Source organism: Adiantum capillus-veneris, chromosome 2 (assembly GCF_014529385.1).
Source record: "Adiantum capillus-veneris isolate H3 chromosome 2, ASM1452938v2, whole genome shotgun sequence".
NCBI classification, from domain to species: Eukaryota; Viridiplantae; Streptophyta; class Polypodiopsida; order Polypodiales; family Pteridaceae; genus Adiantum; species Adiantum capillus-veneris.
In genome coordinates, this window is record NC_140932.1 from 4952066 (window position 1) to 4977084 (window position 25019).

General features: G+C 45.6%; 1 protein-coding gene across 2 annotated transcripts; it reads left to right on the forward strand.

The window, feature by feature from the left end:
• Positions 1-1482: 1482 nt before the first annotated feature.
• On the forward strand, positions 1483-24157 carry LOC147462309 (uncharacterized). 2 transcript variants are annotated; one of them, XM_086483448.1, is made up of 2 exons: positions 1483-1992; positions 23760-24157. In XM_086483448.1, the coding sequence occupies exon 1, from the start codon at positions 1569-1571 to the stop codon at positions 1989-1991; it is 423 nt and encodes a 140-aa protein (XP_086339574.1). In that variant the 5' UTR covers positions 1483-1568; the 3' UTR covers position 1992; positions 23760-24157. The 2 variants fall into 2 exon arrangements, with proteins under 2 accessions (XP_086339574.1, XP_086339572.1); XM_086483446.1 differs by having other exon boundaries at positions 1486-1992; positions 23776-24157.
• Positions 24158-25019: the final 862 nt, after the last annotated feature.

Here is a 25019-nt window from a genome sequence, read left to right on the forward strand (position 1 = left end):
GAGAGGCTGCCCCACCCCAGTTGTCCAACCTCCACCCACCACGTGTCGTGCGTTCACTGTAGAGTAACAAACCCCACCCCACCTCCTCCGCTCGTACAACACACACACACACACACACACACACACACACACACACAGGCGAAGGACTCCAGGATTTCTCTCTTGCAATTCGCATGTAGAGAGAGAGAGAGAGAGAGAGAGAGAGAGAGAGAGAGAGAGAGAGAGAGAGAGAGAGAGAGAGAGAGAGATAGTTCTATTATCGTCCTGGGAGGTCAAATATGACCTATGGGACCAAATGAACATGTCACGTGGTGTGAGTGGAGTTCATAAGTGACTCTCGATGCTCAAAAATGGCTGAAATGAGCATCGCAATAGAGAGTCCACATTGTGGTTGGGAGAGGAAGGTATGTAGGGAGAGATCATGGCTGAATATATGGGGAAAAGAGGACCTAATGTGGTCAAAAGCTGAGCACTCAAGTAGTGTGTGGTACTCACTCTCTCGCACTTGACGAGGGCATAAGGTGCAAAGTCGATGACACTCCTCGCCAGTGCCCCAACGTCCTGTCTCGCAGCGTAGAGAATGGGAGCTAAGACGAATGGAGGCAATGGTGCGGATCGCACTCAACGGGATGGGCTCAAGGATGTAGGAATGGGTTCGGTTACCTCGTTCCGAGAAGAAGAGAGATTTGTAGTTTGGGGCAACGTGTGTGGTGTAATGGCTGAAGCGAGAACCTCCGGATTTCTCCCAAGCCGTGATACATTGGCGTTGTAAGAAGGCCTCATTAACTTGGGAGTCGATCGACGCATCCTTGACCAAGTGACATGCATCCCATCTTCCAAACCATTTCTTGATATCAAGCATCCACCCCGAACTTAGTATTTTGCTCTTGCATGTCTTTTGAACCATTTGATTTGCTTCATATGCGATTCTAGGAAGTCGATGCAAAGGGCTACGTTGTGTCTTACGCATGTACTCCACAACCCTTTGCATGCCCAAGACCTCAATGGGAAGCAATCCGGACTCAAGAAGTAAGAGCATGTAGGGTGTTTGTGTCTTGACTTGGAGAAAGTTGGTGAGAAAACGCTTTTGGACATTCTCAAACTCTTTCCGAGTAGACTTCCCGATGCTTCCACCCCACACCTCCACTCCATAAAGAAGCACCGGTGTCACCAATGTGTCAAAGAGGTACTTGTTGAGAGCCCAACACTTGATCTCTCCTGCATTGCACATGTTCTCAAATGCATAATAGGCCCTCTTTTCGGCTTCCAAGCGACGCATTGCACAATCGGAAACACTTCCCTTCATTGCACAATCGAGAGAGAGAGAGAGAGAGAGAGAGAGAGAGAGAGAGATGGAAACACTTCCCTTCCCCCGCCAATGAGGAAAGAGAGCATCTCAAAAAGATGCCTCCAGTTTTCCGTTTTTTCGGCCTACTCATTTCCTATTTATTCCTCGATTTTTCGATTTTCTGCCAGCGGAGAAAGTGCTGCTCACTGCTCATCGGAGTTCTAAAGTCATTTCTGAGGGCAGAGCTACAGCTCGCGCAGGGGCAAAGCGTGAATCCGTGATGGCAGGATTGGTGGGGTGGGGAGGTGGAGTGCGTGGAAGGCTGGTCTTACAGCGTCTGAGGGCAGCAGGCGGAGGCAAGGGAGGGGGAGGGGGCGGAGGAGGCAAGGCCGCAGGTAAAGCATCGCCTGCCAAGGCTAAGAAGGCGAAGGAACAAGCTCCGGTCGGACCGACTGTAGACAAGGCGGTTCGTGCTAAGACTGTGCTTGCCGCTAACATTCTTAAAGAGGGTGCTGACCCCTCCATTCGTCCTGATTCTGAGTATCCTACCTGGCTTTTCCCCCTCCTCAACCGCCCCCTTCCCCTCAGTGAGCTCGATCGTCTCAACCCTGAGACCATGACCATGCCTGAGCTTCAGCGTTTTGTGAAGCTTGACAACCGCAGGCGTATCAAGGAGAACAACACTGTAAAGTCTAAGTCATGAGGTAATTACACACTCCTCATCATTTTCTAAAACTTTGGCAGTAGGCTTGCTTGTGGGTATGCTTAGAAAGTGGCCATTTTACTGCTACATTTTTTAGCTTGAGATATACATCTAGTAGGAGCATGGTAAGGGGAGTTTATTTGGTAAAACAGAACAGAAATATTTATTAATTTGCTTCATGTCTTGGCTCTGGTAAAGGCTTCGTGCTGCCATGATATATCTAGAGTCTCTACCTCCGCAAAAAATGGCCCTCGGTCTGTATGTCCTTTTGAAAGTTGTCACTTTTATAAATATGTGAGTAATAATTATGAAACCTGTCTATGACCCACATGCTCTCAGTAATATGCGAGTACCTTCTGTGGGTCAATTGTAAGCAAGTGTCCAGATTGGAAGGATATGACGGTTATCAAATGTTTGTGATAGTGTACCATGTTATGCACGATCATAAGCTGAGTTTTTTTTTGTAGAAAAGTCTACCGGTAAAAGGAAGGAAATGACAGTCTAGGCAATGTTCTCCTCTTGAGTTGGAATAGAAATTTGTAACCAGTGCTTTTTCTTGGGCTCATAATAGGTGATGCTGCATTGCATCTTCAAAGCCACCACAAAAACTGAATGGGCAAATGTATTTACTCATACGTGTGCGCGGGGTGTATATGAGGGAGCATATGCTGTGACATAGTTATACACTCACTAAGATGGTACAAGCTAGTGAGTATGTGACAAGAATCGATTTTCTCTCAAGGAGCTAGAGCGTTATTGCAAAGATAACCGGTGCTTCAAGTGCGGGGAGCAAGGACATGCCTATCGTGCTTGCCCCCAAAGAAATGTGTGCAATGAGTTGCCTAAAGCCTCTATGGTTGAAGCTCCAAAAGAGGATTCCCATTGCCAAGGATTTCCCCTTTCCTATGCTTGGAAAAAAATGCAAGAGCATGATGCCTTTATTTTGTTTGACCCTGGTTCAACTCACAACTTCATATCCACGGAGTTGACCACCAAGCTAGGCATACAAGCCCACGAGATGGGAGATGCATTGAAAGCCAATGGAGCTATCAAGGGACAAGACGTCTTAGTTACTCCCTTAATTGGAAAATTGAGGCTTCATGTTCAAAGCTATGTGGACGAAGAGGATTTCTTCATCTCCCCTCTCAAACATGAGGATGTTATCGTTGAGTGCCAGAACACTTCCTAAGCTAACCGAACCCTTGTTAGGAAGTAGCTTGTCCACGTACACATAGGGTTAGATGTGCACGTCTCCTCTACCCCCCCCCCCCCCCCCCCCCCCCCCACTCTAGCTACCTTTCTTGCTTCCACCTCTCCTCCTGCTCCTGCCTCGCAACCGTCCCAGGGGGCAGGACCATCCTCGGCTGCCAGGAGATCTCTTGGCAGCACCTTTGCCACGAGTCGCTTGGTGAGGGAGGGACAACCTTTCTTGCGAACCCCCCTTCTGGTGCAGATGTCTCCCTTCGTAGCAGTTCCTCGTGGATTGACGAGCTTTGACATCCGTTGTCGGTGGGACTTCTTTGCCTACGACTTCGCACGTTTTCTCGGCAACCCTTCTGTCACAAAGTGATGACGTGGTTGCCCATGTGTACACACATCTTGCACAAGCCGGGAAAAATGTAGTCGCTGAAAATGCTGACGTGGTTGACTGTGCCCAGTCCCGGAAATTGCAGAGCGTAGGACACGTGGCAGGTTGTACGGACGTCTGCAGATTGCGGCGCTTTTTGCGGGCTGTTTCAGTGGCAGTTTTTGGGCATAGCTTTTGCATTGCTTTTTGGCTACACACTTGCAAGAGAGAGAGCCCTGGTTGCTTTTGGCTACGCAAGAGGAGAGAGAACCCTTTGCTTTATTTTACGCAATTGAGGGATAGTAAAAGAAAACCCTTTTTGATTTATTTTTAAGGGCAGGTTTTTATGACAAGCTTTTGATTCCAGCTTTTGGGGCTCTGCTTTTGGCATCCCTTGTACTCTTTAAATACGTTGGCAGGGCCTAACAACTCAGAGCATCTGGACACAGAGTCTGAGTGTGAGCTCCTGCCCGCACTCTTGTACTTTGAACATAGATTAATACAAAAAGAAATACTGAAAGGGGCGCTAGTCTTTGGGGCCAATATATCTAGGCACGGAACTCCGTCGGGCCATTTTCGAATCAATTGTGAACTATGAACTGTTTTGAAGTGGTTATTTGTGCTGTCGTGGTAGATTCTCGACTTGGAGTGTCCAAGTCTGTTATAGCGGTATTAGAGCACGACCAATTTCTCTTCTACGGGAAATCCGATTCTTATTTTTTTTTTTCCGTGGCACCTATGGTTTCAAGCAAAGATCAGTCGATTTCCTCAGCATCCGGAGATGGGGGAACGGATCACAACAAAGATTCACGTGAGCACGGCCCGCCTCGGTCTACTCAGGCGGAGCGTTGAGAGATGGAGCGTCAAAGATTGATCGGCGACGCAACAAATGATGCTCAATTTTGTGAAGGATCCAAAATTTGCAAAATATATGAGCGGGACCTCTTTCGATGAGGTGCACATGCAATGGTAGAAGACCACAAAACCATCCCCCAAACCCGCTCTCAAGAAACCTCCTACCCCCAGGAAGTATACAGAGAAAGAATTAAAAGAGGTGGTTGATGCACGACTTGCTCAGTTTTTTGACGCGTAGAACAAAGTTAAAAAGCACGTTAAAAAGCACGTTAAAAAGCAGAAGAAAGGCATTGACTTCCCCGGTTATTTGGGTCGTCAGTCTACATTTGAAAAGGCAAAGAAGCAGAAGAAGCGTGCTGCGTGTTCGACTTGAAGGAGTACCTAGTTCTTCTTCTTCTTCTTCTTCTTCTTCTGACAGGTCTTCTAGCTCATATGACTCGAGCGAAGAAGACAGAAAAGGCAAAAAGCGAAGCAAGAAGCAACGCTTCGGAAAGGGCAAGTGTTAGGTGCAGCGGAATGATTGTTTGCGCTTTGCTCAAGATGAGTGCTCCGAACTGTGGATGACCATCCACTGAAGTCGTGGGTTCTTGTGGTTCTTGGGGTCTTGGGTTCTTAAGTTCACGAGGAACTTGGGTTCTTGGGGGTCTTGGTTCTTGGGTTCTTGAGGTTCTTAAGGTTTTCTTTCGCTTGCAAACCGTGTTTGAGAAGGATCTTCTCTTCACCCGAGTTCTACTTCTTTCCGCGGGCGCACCCCTTGGCGGCCTTGCGCTCACACCAAGGTTGCTTTTTCCCACCTCACGTCGATTGGCTGGCCGCTAAGTGCACGGTCCGCTCTCAATGAGTGAAAAGAGGCACAAGGGGAGGCTGGACAAGCCCTTCTTTCTTGGGATTCCTATCACTCTTCAAAAACACGATTAGGAATCGACACGCCCATGCGAACTTGGGTTCGTGCGATCGCAACAAGCAAAAAAAAAAATCTTGTGATTCTTGTGGTTCTTTCCTTGAGTGATACAGAACACTGCCAAAGCTCTGATACCAATGTTAGGTGCAGCGGAATGATTGTTTGCGCTTTGCTCAAGATGAGTGCTCCGATCTGTGCTCAAGGGTTCCTTTTAGTTCTTATGGAAGGGAGAGCCTTCCGTTCTTAATGGAAAGTGCTATGATCACAAACAAAGTGAATGGACACTGTGCGTGCAAGTGTATGAGACTGAGAGAGAGAGAGAAGAGAGATACGACACCAGAGACGTTGTAAAACCCTCCTCCGAAGGCCCCACTCTCGTCGGCGAGAGCGGTCTACTTATGATTGCACAATCTGGTACAAATGAATGCAAGTGACTGATGCAAGTCTAGGCTATGTCGACGATGACGACGGTGATGACGAAGTCGACCTAAGGGCTGAAATCTGCAATCTTTCTACTGCTGTCCAAAAACGCTATGGCTGAAATCTGCAAATCTTGTATCTGCTGAATTCTAACTCTATGTCGATGACGATGTCGATGGCGATGATGCGACGACGACGTGCTGAAAACGCAGATGCTGAAATCTGCGTTTTCCGGGCTGAAATTGTAAACCTTGCAGAAACTGACCGTGCGGCGAGGAACTGTTGCAAGAAGGTGAGATCTACGAGGTTCGGGACTTGATCTGCGATGTCTAAAGGCTGAAAACTGAAAACTGAAAACGCTGGGGGTTCTTGACTTTCCGTCGCGATGAAGGTGCAAAACGCCAGGGCTGATCTGCAACCAAAAACGCTAGGGCTGAATTTTGGTGTTTCTGTCGCCGAGATTCTGCAGATGCAAAAACGCTAGGCTGATCTGCTGCGGTCTTGTCGCCGTGGCTCTGCAAATGCAAAACGCTGGCTGATCTGCGATGGTCTGATCCAAAAACGCTAGGCTGTTGCTTGGGGGCAAAAACGCTAGGTCAATTGGAGGTTCTGCGAGGGTTCTGCTGAGAAGGTGCCTGTTGAGCATGTGCTCCTGCTGCCTCTTCTGCCATTTAGTGCTAACTTGGGTTTGCTTATATACAAACTTAGCAAAATTGCCTGTCACGTGACACATCCCAACGCTATGTGTTCGCGGACAAGCTACACCACAACAGGGTTCAGTCAGTCCAGTCAGTTTAGATTAGCAGTGATCTAGCACTTTTGTGAGTCTATTCGTAGACCGTGCATGCCCAGTCACTTAGCATAGATGCATATCCTCCGGTTGCACACAGCATGATCATCGGAATTCCCATCAGAATCCATTAGCATCAATAAGGGGAATTTTCCAGTGCATTTAGCCTATTTTCCTATTTTTGGTTATTTTCACTTATTATTTTTAAGTGACTTTCCAACAAAAGTAGGTAGGGCAATTTTGCTAAGTTAATATATAAGCAAACCCAAGTTAGCACTTTCGGGCAGAAGAGGCAGCAGGAGCTTCCCGCTCAACAGGCAACTTCTCAGCAGTACCCCCCTTAGCAGTAGACCCTCGCCATACCTCTCACTATCCCCTTGGCGTTTGCACTCACAGCAGATCCTCGCCATCAAGTTGCATTGCCTGGCGTCTTCCCACAGCCCATTCAGCCCAACGTTTTCATTGCCAAAACGCCACACCTTCAGCCAACGTTTTTCATGCAAAAACACCAGCCAGACCTTAGCCCTTATCAACGTTTTCAGCCCCAACACTAACGCTAGCATACCTGTAGTTTTAGTAGAGATAAAAACGCAGAATTCAGCCTATAGAAAGGTAGTAGATTCTGTAACAGACTTGGACACTCCAAGTCAAGAATCAACCGCGACAACACCAAATAACCACTTCAAAACAAGTCACAGATCACAATAGATGTACACTGGCCCGGCGGAGTTCCGTGCCTAGAGATATTGGCCCCAAAGACTGGCGCCCCTTTTGGTATTTCTTTTTATATTAATCAAATCAAAGTACAAGAGAGTGGCTAGGGTTTCACTCTCAGACTCTGCGTCCGGATGCTCTGAGAAGTGAGGCCCTCACCACTAATTTAAATATTACAAGGGATGCCGAAAAGCAGAGCCCCAAAAGCTTTTAAAATAAAAAGCATCAGTTCTCTCTCTCTTACAGAGTCTTTTCTCTTTTTTTATATAAAAAAAAAAGATCCAAAAAAAAAAAAGTTTTTTTTTTCAGCCTCCGCGATTTCTAGAAATTAGGGTTTTTGGCAGAAATTAGGGTTTGCAAGAATTTTAGGGTTTTCGGCAAAAATTAGGGTTTCTGCTGTCCGCCATGTCATCACTTTGTGACATACCCCCCTCTTGAAAGCATTGTAATCGACCGCGATTACGCCTGCAAAACCGACAAAAGCCATAAACCATCTTAGCAGACACCGACTGTTAGTACCTACGTACTAGGAACACACATCTAGCACATGTACAAAATCGACAGTCACGTCACAGGACATCACAGGAGATCACGTGACATTCAACATTCATTCAGATCTTAGACCATGATTTATCGGCAATGTAGCTAGCAATCACATCTAGGTCCAATCGGGACCTCATCGATGTCCGATTGACTAACCCCTATTGCAACCATGTCTATTCGAGATCAATCAGACCAACATGCTACAGTCATTTCGACTATCAGTTCCTGCACTCAAAAGAAGTCAAGAACAAATCAGTATCATTATCAGGAATTCCATTTGATAAAGTCATCCAACAAAATACTGTCAGCTCTCAGTATCCCTGAAGCTCAAAGAGACATCAGTGACTTCAGTATCAAAATCAAGGCATCTGTTGACAAAGGAGCAGAGTGACTCCCCTCTTGTGCATCCCACTACACCAGATCTCCGGCCAAGCTGAATTCTAGGTTCCGTTTGGAGTAGACTATGCTAAACCAAAACATCGAGGTAAAGTTTCACAATCCGAGGAGTAATTGCTAGGTCCTCCTCCTCCATCCACTTCGCATCAAATGCAGGAAAGTTCTTGAACTTAACCAAGAACCACCTTCGGACTTTACCTTTCTTCGTATCGTTATGTGCCAAACTCTATTCAGGAACAAGGATCTCCTCGTTTTCTTCCACTTCGGGTTGCTCATCAGGCTCCCCATGATCCATCATCAGGCACATCACCCTTAACAGGTTTCAAGAGACTCACATGCAATGCATTGTGAATCCTCCAAGTATGTGGCAGTTTCAATCGGAAGGAGACATCATTTATCTTTTCAGTAATCCGGAAAGGCCGTAGTATCGCATCCTAAGCTTTGGAAAAAGCCTCTCCTTTCCCTTTTTCTTTCGTAGGCGTGCCTTCTCAAAACGTAAGAGCACCCAATCATCCTCCTTCAATTTCAAGTCGCGACGATGGCGATCCGCTGTCTTTTTCTGTCGTTCTTGAGACTCCTGCAAAGTCTCGCGAACCTTGGCAAAAGCCGTATCCAAATCTCGCGAATATTCATCTGCTTCAAATATCTAATCTTTCGTGCTCAGGAAGGATGAAACCTTCGTAGCACTTTCAACAATCTCACATGGCGTTTCCCTGTCGAAGAGTGTATCGTGTTATTGTAGGCAAATTCCACCAAAGGTAAGTTCTTTTCCCATTGAGTCTTCTGATCCGAGATACAAGACTTCAATAAATCTAAAACCACTGAATTTGCAATCTGAGATTGCCCGTCAGTTTGCAAGTGGAACGATGACGAGAACTGCAACCGCGTGCCAATGTTCTCCCAGATTGCCTCCCAAAACAAACTCATAAATCTGGGGTCTCTGTCGGAGACAATCGTCTCATATGTGCCATGTAATCGGAAAATCATCGTGATCATTCTGTGTAATCGGGAGATCAAAAATGAAATCCATTTCAATACTTTCCCAGGGGCGGGTGGGTATGGGTAAAGGATGTAACAATCCCAGTGCCTTATGCTTGTCAAACTTGACCTTTTGGCATACTAAGCAAGTGCATACAAACTCTTCCACATCCTTTTTGAGTCTCGGTCCAAAGAAGTATCTCTCTACCCCCTTCATGGTGGTAGCAATGCCGCGGTGACTCGTAAAAGGTGGATAGTGGCATTCAGTCATAACCTTTTCTCTCAACGGCTATGTAACGCACAACATAGTCTTTTTCATCAAGTAGCCTTCCCGAAGGGAGTATCCAGCTACTGTCTCCCCATCCCGTATCCGTGTGAAAATATCTGCAAAATCTGTATCTGTGGCATACTGATCGACCATATCCTCGAAGCTCCTATGATGTATCGCGGAAACAGCCAGAACCAACGGTTTCCGAGACAAAGCATCTGCCACCACATTCTTCTGTCCCTGCACATGGACAATCTGGAAGTGGAACCGTGACAAGATGTTCGCCCACCGCATCTGCTTTTCCGAAAGCTGCTTCTGTGACAAGAAGTAGCGCAAACTCTGATGGTCTGTAAAGACAGTAAAATCTGCTCCGAGTAGGTAATGCCGCCACTGAGTAAGAGCATGGATAACCGCCAAAAGCTCTTTCTCATAAATTTGTGCTGTCATCTCCGGCCTAGAGAACAAACGGCTCTCGTAAGCTATGACATGGCCTTCTTGCATCAAGACCGTACCCAGACTACGACCACAAGCATCACAATATACTTCAAATGACTTCTGCAAGTCCGACAAAGTCAAAATAGGTCCCGTAGTCAATTTCTCTTTCAATGTCCGAAAGGCAGTCACCTCTGTGGGTCCCCACGAAAAAGGTACTCCTTTCTGTGTCAAGGTATGCAAAGGGGAAGCAACCTCTGCAAACTTTCGTATGAACTGCCTGTAGTACGAACAGAGTCCCAAGAAGCTTCTAACTTCATGGACATTCCTCAAATCGGGCCAATCACGGATAGTCTCTATCTTGGCCGGGTCCATTTGCACTCCTGCTGTGCTGACACAATGTGTCCCAAAAAGTGTATCTTTGGTAGGAAAAATTCATATTTCTTTGCATTAATCACTAACGTGTGATATTGTAATGCCTGAAAGACTTGAAGCAGATGATCTCTGGGTTCTGCCTCGTTCTTGGAGAAAACAATGATGTCGTCAAAGAAAGTGCCAACAAATAGCCTGTACTCTCGAAAAATCCTATCCATCATCCGGTTAAATGTCGCAGAAGCATTGGTTAAGCCAAAAGGCATCACCAAAAACTCAAATAACCCAAAAGTCGTCAAAAAGATGTCTTGTAGACATCTCCTGGCGCTATCCTGATCTTATGATATCCACTCTTCAAGTCAATCGTGCTAAAGCACGAGGATCCCTGTAACCTGTCGAGTATATCATCGATCCTAGGAATCGAAAATCTGTTCTTGATGGTGATTTCCTTGAGAGTGCTATAATCGATGCACATTCTCCAAGATCCGTCTTTCTTCAAAACCAACAACACTGGAGAGCAATACGGTGAAGTACTAGGCTAGACAAGACACTTTTCCAAGAGGTCTTTCACTGGGTTCATAATCTTTTCATTCTGTACTTGGATCACACGGTAAGGTGGCCGATTTGGTGGCGTGCTTCCGGGTATCAGATCAATGGTCTGATCTTCAGGCCCTCTGAAAAGCAATCGGCATGAGTGTGGAGAAAAATCTTGGCGTTCTTTTGATCAGGTCAAAACATATTCAACCTTTATCCATCTTTCAGTTCTCTCCCAAAAGAATGAGTAAGACACTGAAGTTCATCAAGTACAATCTCTAAGCCCTTCATTTATCAAAGTCGCTTTCTCGGCCCGGTAGTCAACCACGGCGTAGTTCTTGTGGTACCAAGGGATCCTGAGTAGAACGTCACTCGCGTGCCTTGAACACCCCTGTCATTGCAAACGAAGTTTGCCAATGCTCGGTGTAATGGCAACATCCCATCCGGGTGCCAGTCAAACTACCTCCGCCTGTGGCGTCAGTCTGTCGGGCGTAATTTCAAATCAAGCCGCCAATTCCAAGTGAAAAGAAGTTGGCCTTGGCTCCTTCAAAAGAGCTTCCCGATCCTTCACTTTGCCCCAAAAGCGGCAAAGTTTGTACTTTCATTCATTAGATTCGGGAATCGGTGCAGGTCCCACACCATGTGGTACCAGTTCTGCTTTTCTATCTGCCTTTTCTGCCACATTCCTCAGCTGCTCTCGAACTCTCAGGCTTGTCGTCGTTCTTATCATTCTGTTCTTTCTGTGCCGTTTTAGGGCACTTCGCGGAGATATGTCCATGTTCCCCGCATCCAAAGCACTTCCCCTCTCTGATGAAGCGAGCTCTCTCCTCAGGAGTAAACTTGGGTCGTGCATCATTTTTCTCTGGGTTGCTCTTTTTCTTTCTACTTTCATTCCCAGAAGTCTGTTCGGCTCGTTGTGTCATGGCCTCATCTGTGGGGTAGGTCAATCTGCCAGAGTGAATGGCAAAGCCCCGCTTTGCATGACTCATCAACTCCTAAATAGAAGCTGACTTCTATTCCAAGCAGTGATCTCGGATCTCTGTAGGTAGACCCAAGGTAAACCGCTCAATCTGTTCTCTGAACGAGATCTTCTTGAATGAAGAGGCGGGTAGAAAAGAGTTCCAGAATCTTTCACAATAAGAATTCCCTGCATCGCTCTTGGTCATCCGGAGATGGTTCCAAGCAGCTCGTATATCTCGCTCAAACTCTTGAGTCAACCAAGAAGAAATAAAAAGCCTCTTGAATTTCAGCCATGTAACTGGCACAGTCTTGCTTAATAGAAGCGTGGACCACCAAGTGCGAGCATTCCCCTTAAAGTAAGCGGCAGCTCTCCGAATCTTGGAGTGCTCTGAATAGCGTCCTCCCGCGAAAGCGATGTCAAACTGTTGTATAAAAGACATAGCCTTCGAAGCATCTGAGTATCCTGAAAAAGTATCAAACTTGATCGAGTGGCCACCTTCCTTAAACTCTCGTACTTTCTTGCTTTTATTTTCGAGAAAGTCATACTGGTTAGCTTTGTAAAAATTCTTCTTGTTCGCATAAAAGTTTCCATCATCAGAATCTGAGCTGTCTGTAGACGAGTCCTCAGTAGAACTGTCAGTCTCTGGGCGAGATTTAGCCTTCTTTGCCTTTTTCTTGCCCTTTCCGAACTTTGTTTCTTGCTTCGCTTTTTGCTTTTTCTGTCTTCTTCGCTCGAGTCTGAAGAGCTAGAAGAACTGTCAGAAGAAGAAGAAGAACTGGGTAAGCCTTCAAACTTGACATGCTTCTTCTATTTCTTTGCCTTGTCGAATGTTGACCGACGACCCAAATATCCCAGGAAGTCAGTGCCTTTCTTCTGCTTTTTGTTGTGCTTTTTGTCTTTCTTTTGCACGTCGAAAAGCTGAGCAATCCGTGCATCAACCACGTTCTCCAGTTCCTTCTCCGTATATTTCTTGGAGGCAGAAGGTTTCTTGAGAGCGGGTTTCGGGAGTGGTGTTGTGGTTCTTTGCCACTCTATCTGTACCTCTTCCAAAGAGGTTTGGTTCATATATTTTGCCATCTTCGGGTCCTTGGCAAAATTGAGCATCATCTTTGTTGCATCGCCAATCAATTGACGACGCTCCATCTCTCTTTGCTCCGCCTGAGTAGGCCGAGGCGGGCCATACTCTGCTTGAATCTTCGTTGTGATCCAAGCCCGCATCTCCAGATGCAGAGGGAGTCGACTGATCATTGCTTGAAGCCATAGGTGCCGCGGAAAAAACAAATCGGGGATCGGACTTCCCGTAGAAGAGAAATCGGCCGTGCTTTGATACCACTGTAACAGACTTGGACACTCCAAGTCAAGAATCAACCGCGACAGCACCAAATAACCACTCCAAAACAAGTCACAGATCACAATAGATGTACACTGGCCCGGCGGAGTTCCGTGCCTAGAGATATTGGCCCCAAAGACTGGCGCCCCTTTCGGTATTTCTATTTATATTAATCAAATCAAACTACAAGAGAGTGGCTAGGGTTTCACTCTCAGACTCTGCGTCCAGATGCTCTGAGAAGTGAGGCCCTCACCACTAATTTAAATATTACAAGGGATGCCCAAAAGCAGAGCCCCAAAAGCTTCTAAAATAAAAAGCATCAGTTCTCTCTGTCTTAGAGAGTCTTTTCTCTTTTTTTATGTATAAAAAAAAAAGCAAAATTCGTGTCGCTCATCATTTCAAAAAAAAAAAAAGTTTTTTTTTTCAGCCTCTGCGATTTTCGAAAATTAGGGTTTGCAAGAATTTTAGGGTTTTTGGCAGAAATTAGGGTTTTTGCTGTCCGCCACGTCATCACTTTGTGACAGATTCAGTCCCTCTTGGTTGCAGAAGATCCCCAACTTTAGCCCCGAAAAACGCAGCCAAAACAGAGAATTTCAGCGATCGAAACAGTCCCGAAAATCAGCAGATAGAAGATCTCAGATTTTAGCCATCAAGTCGTCGTCATCACCGTCGTCGTCATCGGCATAGTCCCATTGCATCAGTCCATTGCATACGCATTGTACACCTTTGTGCAATTGAAGATTAGACCACTCTCGCCGACGAGAGTGGGGCCTTCGGAGGAGGGTTTTACAACCTCTCGGGTGTCGTATCTCTTCTCTCTCCTTCTCTCAGTCTCATTCACTTGCACGCATAATATCCACTCACTTTGTTCGTGATCATAGCACTCTCCATAAGACGGAAAGCTCTCTCTTTCCGTAAGAACTAAAAGGAACCTTGAGCAATAAAGATCACTAATCTTGAGAAAATACAACATTCATTCCGTTGCACCTTACATTGCCTACCTACTTTTGTTGGAAAGTCACTTAAAAATAATAAGTGAAAATACCAAAAATAGGGAAAATAGGCTAAATGCACTGGAAAATTCTCCTGACTGAATCTGATGGATTCTGAAGGGAATACTGATGATCATGCTATGTGCAACCAGAGGATATGCATCTACACTAAGTGTCTGGACATGCACGGTCTGCGAACAGACTCACAAAAGTGCCAGATCACTTCCTATTCCAGATTGACTTGATTGAACTGAACCCTGATCATGCTGTAGCTTGTCCACGGACACATAGGGTTGGATGTGTCATGTGACAGCAAGAAAAAGGCAAAAAGTCTAAATCTCGCCGCGTGATTGACAGTTCTAAAGAGGACTCATCTACAGACAGTTCAGACTCTGATGACAACAGCTTTTATGCAAAGAAGAAGAATTTTTATAAAGCCAACCAGTATGACTTTCTGGAAGACAAAAGCAAGAAAGTCCGAGAGTTTAAGGAAGGTGGACAATCAATTAAATTTGACACGTTTTCTAGATATAGAGATGCTTCGAAGGCTTTGTCTTTTGCACATCGCTTTTGCAGGAGGGCGTTACTCAAAGCACTCTAAGATTCGGAGAGCTGTCTCTTATTTTAAGGGGAATGCTCGAACTTCGTGGTCCACGCTTTTATTAAACAAGACTGCGCCAGTTAAATGGATGAAATTCAAGAGGCTTTTTATTTCTTCTTGGCTGACTCGAGAGTATGAACGCGATATACGAACTGCTTGGAACCATCTTCGGATGACCAAGAAGGATACAGTGGACGCTTATTGCTAGAGATTCTGGAGCTCTTTTCGCCTTACACGACGGATCGACTGCTTTTTTACAGCCAGCTTTCAATCCTTGTTTCCTCTCACATCGGGAGCGCAAATCAGCCCTAGATCTACCCTTTGGTGGCCTTCAACAACGCTTTAAGACGGATCCAAAGGTGCATCAAATCAGCTGTGGAGGTGCTTCATCTTTGAAGAGTTACCGCGGCGGCAATGAAAGAAGTAAGATTTGTGGATGTGTAAAGTCTAGATCTTGTTGACTATTTCAATTCTGCTGCACCTGACAAGAATTAATAACAAATTTTCTACTTGTCCAAGAGTTAGGAGACTTTCCATAAGTGGAAAGTGGGACACATGGAAGGAGGAGAGTGACTTGCTTGACATGTCAACATGCAGGAAGGAGGGGGACGTTTTTGTAAAGAATGAGGAAGCAAGAGGGCTACACAAGACAAGCACAAAACACACAGAGATTGAAAGCTTCTTCTTCTTCTTCGCTAAGAAAAGAGAGTACAAAATGACTAAGTGCTAAAGCTGAAAAGTAGCACATATGTACATGCGGTCACTAAGTGTGAACTCGCTAGAAGTGTACTAGGCTGGCACTATAAGTGTAGTCCAACTGTAGAATCACTGGCAGAGATCCTCCGTGTCGGTCACCTAACGCGCCAGTGAGTAAATGCCGTAAGCGGCCAAGACCCGTGGTGGATGCCAGCTCAAGATGTAGAGCTCGACATCTCAACACTCCCCCTCGAGCTCTGCATGTCGTAGAGTCCAAGCATAGTCCGGAAACGTTGAAGCTTCTCAGCTCCGAGGGCCTTGGTAAAGATATCCGCTATCTGCTCCTCTGTGCTGACGTAGACCAAGTCGATGTCGCCCGCCATCACTCGCTCTCGAATGTAGTGGTAATGGACCTTTATGTGCTTGGTCTTGGCATGGAACATTGGGTTCCTGGCCAACTCCATGCTGTTGAGGTTGTCACAATGGATGACAATATGCTGGTCCACCTACACTCCCAAGTCCTCAAGTAATGTGCGTAGCCAAGCTACCTCGCACGCCGCAACTTCTGCACCTCTGTACTCGGCCTCTGTGCTCGATAAAGCAACCGTAGGCTGCTTATTGCTGCTCCAAGTAACAGCAGCACTCCCAAAAGAGAACATGAAGCCACTCGTAGATCTCCTATCAATAATGCTACCTGCCCAATCTGCATCTGTATACCCATACAATGCTAATGGCGCATATGCTGCATAGAACAATGCGTAGTCAAGAGTCCCTTGCACATACCGAAGTGTGCGTCGTACTCCATCTAAATGTGGCTTCCTCGGAAGCTGCATGAACTGACTCTCCAAGCCTACTGTGTAGCTCAAGTCTGGCCTCGTGATAGTTAAGTAGATTAGACTACCCACAATCTTCCTGTACATCTTGACATCCTCAACAACATCACCCTTCTTTGCACTCAATGCATTCACATCCAAAGGAATAGAAATTGGCTTACAATCAGCCATACCATACTTTGACAACATGTCCAAAGCATACTGTTTCTGTGACAGCCATACACCCTCTGGAGTCCTGATCACCTCAATGCCAAGAAAGTAGCGCAACTCGCCCAAATCTTTCATTTCAAACTCTTGTTTGAAAAGAAGAGTCACATGGTCAATCTCCATAGCATTGTCACCCACAATAATAAGGTCATCTACATATATGGTAATGACCACAATCCCCATATCACTCTCACGTACATAGAGTGAATGTTCAGCATGAGCTCTCCTAAAACCAATACTGACAAGATACTTGGCAATCCTGTCATACCATGCTCTAGAGCCCTGCTTCAAACCATACAAAGCTTTGAGAAGCCTGCATACATAATCTAGGTAACCTGGATCGACATAACCAGGTGGCTGATCCATATACACTTCCTCTTGCAACTCACCATTCAAGAAGGCATTCTTTATATCCATTTGATGCATAATCCATCCTCTAGATGCAGCCACTGCTATGACAGCTCTCACAGTCGTCATATTTGCCACTGGAGCAAAGGTCTCCTCATAGTCTATGCCATACGTCTGTGCATAACCCTTTGCGACCAGCCTTGCCATGTGACGCTCAATGTTACCATCAGCCTTATGCTTGGTTTTAACACCCATTTACAGCCAATAGCTTTCTTGCCACTTGGCAATGGCACCAACTCCCATGTGTCGTTTGCTTCCAATGCAGCTATCTCTTCATTCATTGCATCATCCCAATGCACATTTCCAACTGCATCCTCAAAACATGTGGGCTCCATATCTTGTATCACCTTAGCCATGTAAGCTTGGTGATGCGCTAGACACCCATCATAAGTCAATTTCTGAATTGGATTTCTGACTCTGTTAGATCTGTGCAGTCCTTGGTCACTCCTTTGTCCTCTAGTATCTTCTTGTACTTTCCTTACACCAGGTGTCCTGACAGCCGGAATTCCAAAATCCTCATCAAGACTTTGTTCAGAACCATCTGAATCCATGTCTATATGTGAAAAACCTGATGATGCATCAGCTATAAAGGGAGGTTCATCAACCTTTTCCTTTCCTTTTTGTGATACATTCCCTGTACCTGCTGGTGGAGTGACCTGCGTACGTAGTCTACCATTCCATGGCTTCTTAACAGAGCCACGAGAAGAGGACTCTTGTGGTCTACTCAAAACCTGTGACTGTGGCCTCACATTTTGTACAACCACATCATCTTTTACATCAGCCCCAATAGTGCCATGTGCATTATTGTACCAGCTGCTCATCTCATCAAAGACTACATCTCTGCTCACTTGTAATTCTCGTGTAGTAGGATTGTAGCACCTGTACCCCTTTTGTTCAAGGGAATATCCCACAAGAATACATTTCTTTGCTTTAGGATCCAATTTCCTACGCAACTCATCTGGTACATGCACGTAAGCTATGCAGCCAAACACTTTCAAGCGTGTCAGGTCAGGCTTTGTACCTATAAACTTTTCCTCAGGTGTTACATTATGCACCGCAGCTGTAGGTGTCTTGTTCATAATGTACACAGCTGTATTTACAGCTTCAGCTGAGAAATGATGAGGCATGTTCTTCTCATTCATCAATGCACGTGCAACCTCTGCAATGTGCCTGCTTTTCCTTTCTGCGACCCCATTCTGTTGTGGAGTATATCTGCATGTAAACTGCCTGCGTATACCATGCATTTGCAGAAAATCTGAAAAATCATTGGAGAAGTACTGTCCCCCTCCATCTGACCTCAATGTCTTTATTTTGCATATGTGTCTCCTTCTCAATCATGACTTTGAAGTCCTGGAAGTGACCAAACACTTCACTTTTGTTACGCATGAAGTAGACCTATACTTTCCTTGTATGGTCATCAATGAAAGAGACATAATACTTGCAACCATGTATACTTGCAGTATCGGTTGGACCCCAAACATCTGTGTACACCACCTCAAGTGGCTTTTTACATACATTGCGCTCATGTGGAAATGAGCCCTTTGACTTTTACAATCTGTTTTGATTGCATGCTGCGCAATCTCTGCTCATTGACATGGCCAATGCGTTTGTGCCAATTGTCAACATCAGCCACAACACCTGTGCCCAGTGCAAATAATGCAGCTTTTACCTCAGGCATGGCTACATTCAGCGTAAACATTCTGCCCACACATTTGTCCTCTGTGATCAGCTTACGGCCATTCTGGAAATCTTCTACATAATAGCCATTCGGATTGAAGCGAACCTGCAAACCGTGCTCAACCATTTGTCCAACAGAAACAAGATTCTTTGTAATGTTTGGGACACGAAGTACATCTGCTAAGTACTTTGATTTCCCATTCTTTGTATTTAGAGGTATGTCCTCTACATGAGCAATGGGGTGAGTTGTGTCATCTCCTGTCTGCACATAGCGTGACACATCTAGTTTGCGCATATCTCTAAACCACTCTCCACGAGACGTCATGTGATTAGAGGCACCTGAATCCACATACCAAACATCATCTTGGGTGGAATTCTCTGCAGTCATTGTATTCATTACATGCTGCATAACAAACATGCGATCGCTTCTGCTGTCATCTGCATCTCTGCTAGTAGATGCATAGTTGCCTTGTTCTCTCTTTCCACTTGCTTTTCCCTTTGGATAGTCACGTGACATGTGACCTTTTTCACCACAAGTCCAACATTCTCTGCTATCTGTAGTATGTTGCTGCTGGCTTGATCCTGCACCACGACCTCTTTGACTCCCCCTGCCTTGAGACTGGTTTCCCCTGCCACCTGTATTGTTTTGATTTGATTGACCTTCTCGAGATTGGCCCCTGCAACCACTTGGGCCTCGACCACGACCTCTACCTCTGTGGAGTTAGAATAGAAGGCCTGTTCAGACTTATTTCTGCCATGAGAAGATGTGTCAAGACCAAGGTTCTTCTCCTCAAGAATAAGCATAGAAATCAAATCTTGGAACACGGGGATGTCGTCTCTTGTATTCATGGAAGACCTGAAATGTACATACTCATCTCCTAGACCATCCAAGCATGCATAGACAATGTCATCGTCTTCCATTGAGACTTTAATAGATCCAAGAGCCTCAATGATACTCTTGATCTTCAAGGCATAATCATTGATGGAGAGGTTGTTCCTCTTAACTTGATTTAGCTTCGACTTTAGTTGAAGCTTCCTGGCCTTGGTGTTCACCTCGAACACTCTGCCTAAGTTTTTCCATGCAATGGCGGGGGTTTCAGCATCCTGTATATAGCCCATCATGTCATCTGTGATGCTCATAGAAAGCCAATACATCACTTTGCTCTGGCCTTGTTGCCAGTCCCTCAAAGCTTTTCTTTGCTCTGCCGTAGCATTTGCCTCAGGAATCTCTGGTTCCTTTTCATTGTCTCCTTCTACATAGTCCCAATAACCTTTTCCTTTTAGGAAATTAGTTATTCTGAACTTCCATGCAGGGTAGTTATTTTTCTCAAGCTTCTCAGTGACAATCTGACTGAAACCGTTAGACATCTTGAAGCACTATGACAAAATAGCTGCAATCTGCAAAAACCTGCAAATCTGCTAAACCTGCTATCGTGGTACTTGTAACACTTTCTACACTCAACGAGTGTCCACAATCAAGCGTACATACAACCACTGTACTTGTACAGTAAATCTCTGTATACGGCACTTTGGAGACCTGTTCAGAATCTGGTACGTTGATTGCGAACGAAGAGATTGTGATGCTCTTGCTCTCTTAGCTTCTCTTGCCTGCATCAGGCTCTGATACCATGTAAAGAATGAGGATGCAAGAGAGCTACACAAGACAAGCACAAAACACACAGAGATTGAAAGCTTCTTCTTCTTCTTCGCTAAGAAAAGAGAGTACAAAATGACTAAGTGCTAAAGCTGAAAAGTAGCACATATGTACATGCGGTCACTAAGTGTGAACTCGCTAGAAGCGTACTAGGCTGGCACTATAAGTGTAGTCCAGCTGTAGAATCACTGGCAGAGATCCTCCGTGTTGGTCACCTAACGCGCCAGTGAGTAAATGCCGTAAGCGGCCAAGACCCGTAGTGGATGCCAGCTCAAGATGTAGAGCTCGACATCTCAACAGTTTTAGGGGCGGCTAAATTAGTTTTTGGCCGATTTGAGATTTGATGTTTGCAATTTTGTAGGTTTACTCTTTACAAAGCTCCCTTTGGTGGCACTCCTTGAAATGTGCTCCCACACCCCTATTCTATGTAACATGTTGTTTTTACATCTGCAAACTCTCTAAAACCAGATTTTCAGCTCGTGATACTCATCCTTCATTGACAAAGGGAGAGATCGCAAGACAGGGAGGGCATAAACCGTCAGTGCACATCTAACCCTATGTGCATGTGAACAAGCTAACTCCTACTTCTAGGGTGTAGGACCTTCCTAGGCACCTTTGTGAGCGTGTACGCAGGATGACGGGCATATCTAGGCACTCTAGAGTAGCTGCACACCCTCTAATTGCATAGGGTCACCTCCGGTGTCTGCTAGGTGTACACACTGGGAAGTGGTCGCATTAAGTCATTAGTATCAAGCCTAGGTAGTTATCAGCATATGAAGCACCTCTTACTAATGATACTTTAATCGTTAATAAGTGACATGCCCAACTAATAAAATTTGTGAGGTTCAAGGTTTTGGGCAGCCTCACACCAGTGTTTTTGCACAGCCCACCATGAGTGGAGGTTGGGGAGATGTGCAGCATGAAGCGCAGCCAATTAGGCACACAATGGTCCTTCCACATCCGCTGTAGTTAGTTCCCCATGCACTCGGAACAACAGCCCTAGATCCGATGATCCATGTCTTCCTTTGCCAAAAGGAGATCTAGACTTGCCGTCCTCGTGCTTGCTTAGTGGGTTCAAATTGTTGCCAGAGGTCTCATGTCCAGGAGCAGTTGGCAGTGTCCGTAGCAGTTGGAGTTGTGTATACCTCAAGTCTATCAATTGGAGCATGTCAGATCTATGCCGGTCCACCCTTGGTCACTTGCATGAGCAATTTGTTATCAACATGGAGAGCCTTTCCGATCTCTCTCTCCCCCTCTCTCTCTCTCTCTCTCTCTCTCTCTCTCTCTCAGATGTCTTGTCTCTTTCTACCTCAGTGATCTCTCTTCTCGACGGGTGCTTTGTTCATGTATGTGGCATTGCAGGTGTTCTAGGCCGGAGTTGAGGTGTCCAACGGATCGCGGGCCAGTTCTTGTCTTCATTGCATCTTTAGATGCCTATTTTGACAGGATGGGTGTTGGTGTCGAGGTGGACGCCAGTGTAAACATTGCTCATGTGGCTAATAACATTTAAATGGAGTTCAAGACCTTATTTGTGACGATGACCACCACCAATTTAGTACTTGTGGAGAGCCCATGAGGCGAGGCTAGGCTTGTCCCAGGTGACCTTAGGAGAGTGAGGGCAAGTGATATGGGATGCATGGTCTACGGGTGCACGTCCTTGTTCTCGATGCATTCTAGCTAGGGACTGTTGCTATGGTTGGGTGGTTCAGCCAATGTGTGTCCATAGTCAGATCCTCCCTCCTGTTTTATCGAGTTTTCTACATCCCTAGTGTTTTGTGTACGTAGTGTTCGTTTCTTGCCAGATGCACGTGCCTTCAACTCGTACACATGGGTTCAGACACCGATGAAGTGAACTCTGACACACCGCTCCTAGCTTCTGCTTACAAGCCTCTTCTGGCTAAGGCATGTTGCGGCAACTACTGCCAGGCTAGAAATCTGATACCGTGTCCACTGTGGCCGTCGCCACGTGTGCTATGTTGATCTCCTCGGTGCAAACAATGTCACTGCTGTCCTCGTCAAGCTTGTCTTTGCCTGTCCTTTTTGTGCTTTTCCATTTTCCTTTGGCTTCACAGTCCCGAGACAAACGGATCTGCACCTCCCTCAAGGACTCCGTATGTGCCGAGGGAGCTAACTGAGTATTGGACAATGCGCTTTCTATAGCTGAGAATTGGTTTTAGATCATTTTTGCTGCTGGATATGTTGAGATCACACCTTGGAGAGTAGGAACCCCCCCTTGGGTAGCATATCAACATGCCTGCCCCTAGAGGGTGGGATTGAGCACTTGCGTGGAGGCAGTTGTTGCCACCGTTTCAAGTCACTTTGCATAAAACTGCTCGCATGACAGGCCATCTCCTAGGCGTTTCATCACGCATACGAAGAGCAGGCTCTTGAGGCTCTTACCTCCATGCAACGTTTCAAAACACTGTAGGAAACTCCAACCTAGAATCTTCTCAGGTGCAGTGGAATTGAAATGGTGACAAGATACTTCCATCAATCTTCACTTCTTTCCTTGCTTGAATTGTGTGCTACTTAGCACGAATGATGGTTCCTTTGAGAGAGAGAGAGAGAGAGAGAGAGAGAGAGAGAGAGAGAGAGAGAGACTAGATGGGGTCCCAACCAACCCTCTCAAGGGCCCCCCACACCGTTGCCGATGTTGTATTTCAAATATGGAATGTAAACACATGCAATACCTCAATGCAGACTCTATTGACTTGAATGGGGAATGTCACCGCGGTCACTCTTCAAGATGAAGCACCTTTGGGCTGATTTGATGCACCTTTGGACCTGTCTTGACAAGGGGTTGCTGATGGCCATCAAGGGAAAATCTGGGGCTGATTTTCACTCCTATGTGAGAGGAATGGAGGGCTGAAAATGCAGATGATGATGGAGCGGATAATGGACAGCAATCGGAGCACTCGATGTGGCAAGGGAATGGCAGAGGAGAGTCTGGAGTAAGAAAAGTGCTGGCCAATTAATGACCGAACCTCTGCTGCCAGTCAAAGTCACTTCGTCCGGGCGTTTCAGAATGCTGCAAAAACTTTATTGAAGGCCAAAAATTGCAGTCATTTGTTGAGCGAGTTAAAACGCTAACACCGATGCCAAGGCTACCCGCAAATAAAACTTCCTCGTCTTTGCTGTGCACTCCCAAGATCATCGAGAGCCGGATGCTCTGATACCATGTCAAAGTCAATGATGTAGAAGCATACAATGAGAGAGAGAGAGAGAGAGAGAGAGAGAGAGAGAGAGAGATGAACCAACCAACTGGGCAATAAATTAGATGTTATACAATGGGGGCTAGAGAATCATGTCAAGTAAGTAAAATAAGACAAATAAATAGCTAGGATCACATTGGGCATTCATTCGAGATGCATAAACTCCAATGGATATCTCGTCAGGACAGTTTTAAAAAAGGTTGTTTGCCTGTCTGGCAAGATCTTAGCTCTTGAATCTTTTGAAATGCGTGGGGAATGTGGGTTTTGGTGTGATTTCGATCTCTTGTAATGCGTGGGGAGGCTTCATGTGTAGAGGCAGAAGGCCAGTAAGTGGTTGCATGTAGCTATTAGTTTTCTGGTCTTGAAACCTACTGAAGTGTAGTCTCTTTGTCTTTGTATTCACGTAACAGCTTTTTGATCTGTGAAGGTTACTTCTAATGCAGGCGACACTGCTCATCTCCTATCAGCTCCGTGCTCAATATTAACGGAGTTATCAGAAAGCTGCGTTTTTTCATTGTCAGCTTTGTACTGCGTTTGGACTTGCCGAAACTGTTTGATCTACATAGGGGCCTTATTACAGCATGGGACTCTCAGCAATTGTGGACCTAGAACTTGTTGATTAGTGCCACATGGCAAGCCAATGTTGGCAAAGTTTTATTCTTCCTGGTTCTTGTACGAGAGACATTATCTTAGTGTTGCCTTTTGTGTATGGTAAGGCCATTGTGAGTGATAGTTGCCATTTGTTTTCCTATTTTGATAAAGGAGGGCATGGAGTCGTGAATCTCACACACACTTTCTCATTCTCTTACGTGGGCTGTTAACCTTGTTGCTTTGCACCTAAAAGTAAAGACGTAATGTAGTGGAGTTATGATTTTCCTTAGCTTCTGCCTTCGTTTTGACTTGAGTTTTCTGCAATGTGGTATCTTCATTTGTCTCTCTTGCATCATTGATACGGTATGTGCATTTGCAATGATTACTTTTTGTTGATTGTACACTGTTTAGTTGCAAGTGATGAAGACACTCACATAGTTAACTGTTGAGGTTGAGTGAGATGAATTGCTGACTTGATTAATGTGGTTTTTTGTGTTTGTGATTTATGATTGACTTTTTTGAACATGGTGACCTATGATGGTTGTGTGTGAATTGGTTGAGGATATCTCAACCACGGGAGAGGATGCGGGTGAGTCGGCGACCAGAATTATTGACCGGTGCCCTAAATATTTGCATGCTTTGTACATCTAAATGAAACACACACATATGGAATTGGTCTTGTTTGAGCTAACACGTTAGGCCTTCTTGTACATTGACACCTGTTGAGTCCATTGTTGTTGTTGTATGTTTGCGTGCACGCACCAGAGAAGAAGCCTACACACATGCCCCTTGATGGTGCCAATAAGCTGATGCTTTAGAGTAGATGGACCCCAATTGGCCCTAGGTGGGACTTTCGGTGAGTTGCATTTAGATACCACATATCATTGACATAATATAAGCAACTCAAAATCTTGCTCTGCGAAACGTCTATGTGGCATCCCTTATTTCGCAGCTCAAGTGATGACGCTTCTCAAAACCGCACTAGTCTGTATCATACCTACGTGCACAATCTCTCTCTCTTTCTCTGTGTGTGCGCACGCGCGTGCAAGAACGTAAGGTTCGATCGGTAGTAGCAGCAAAAGGCAATGCGCGGAGA

Excerpts from the sequence above, each read along its gene's own strand:
- LOC147462309 (XM_086483448.1), top strand. The coding sequence starts at position 1,569 with ATGGCAGGATTGGTGGGGTGGGGAGGTGGAGTGCGTGGAAGGCTGGTC.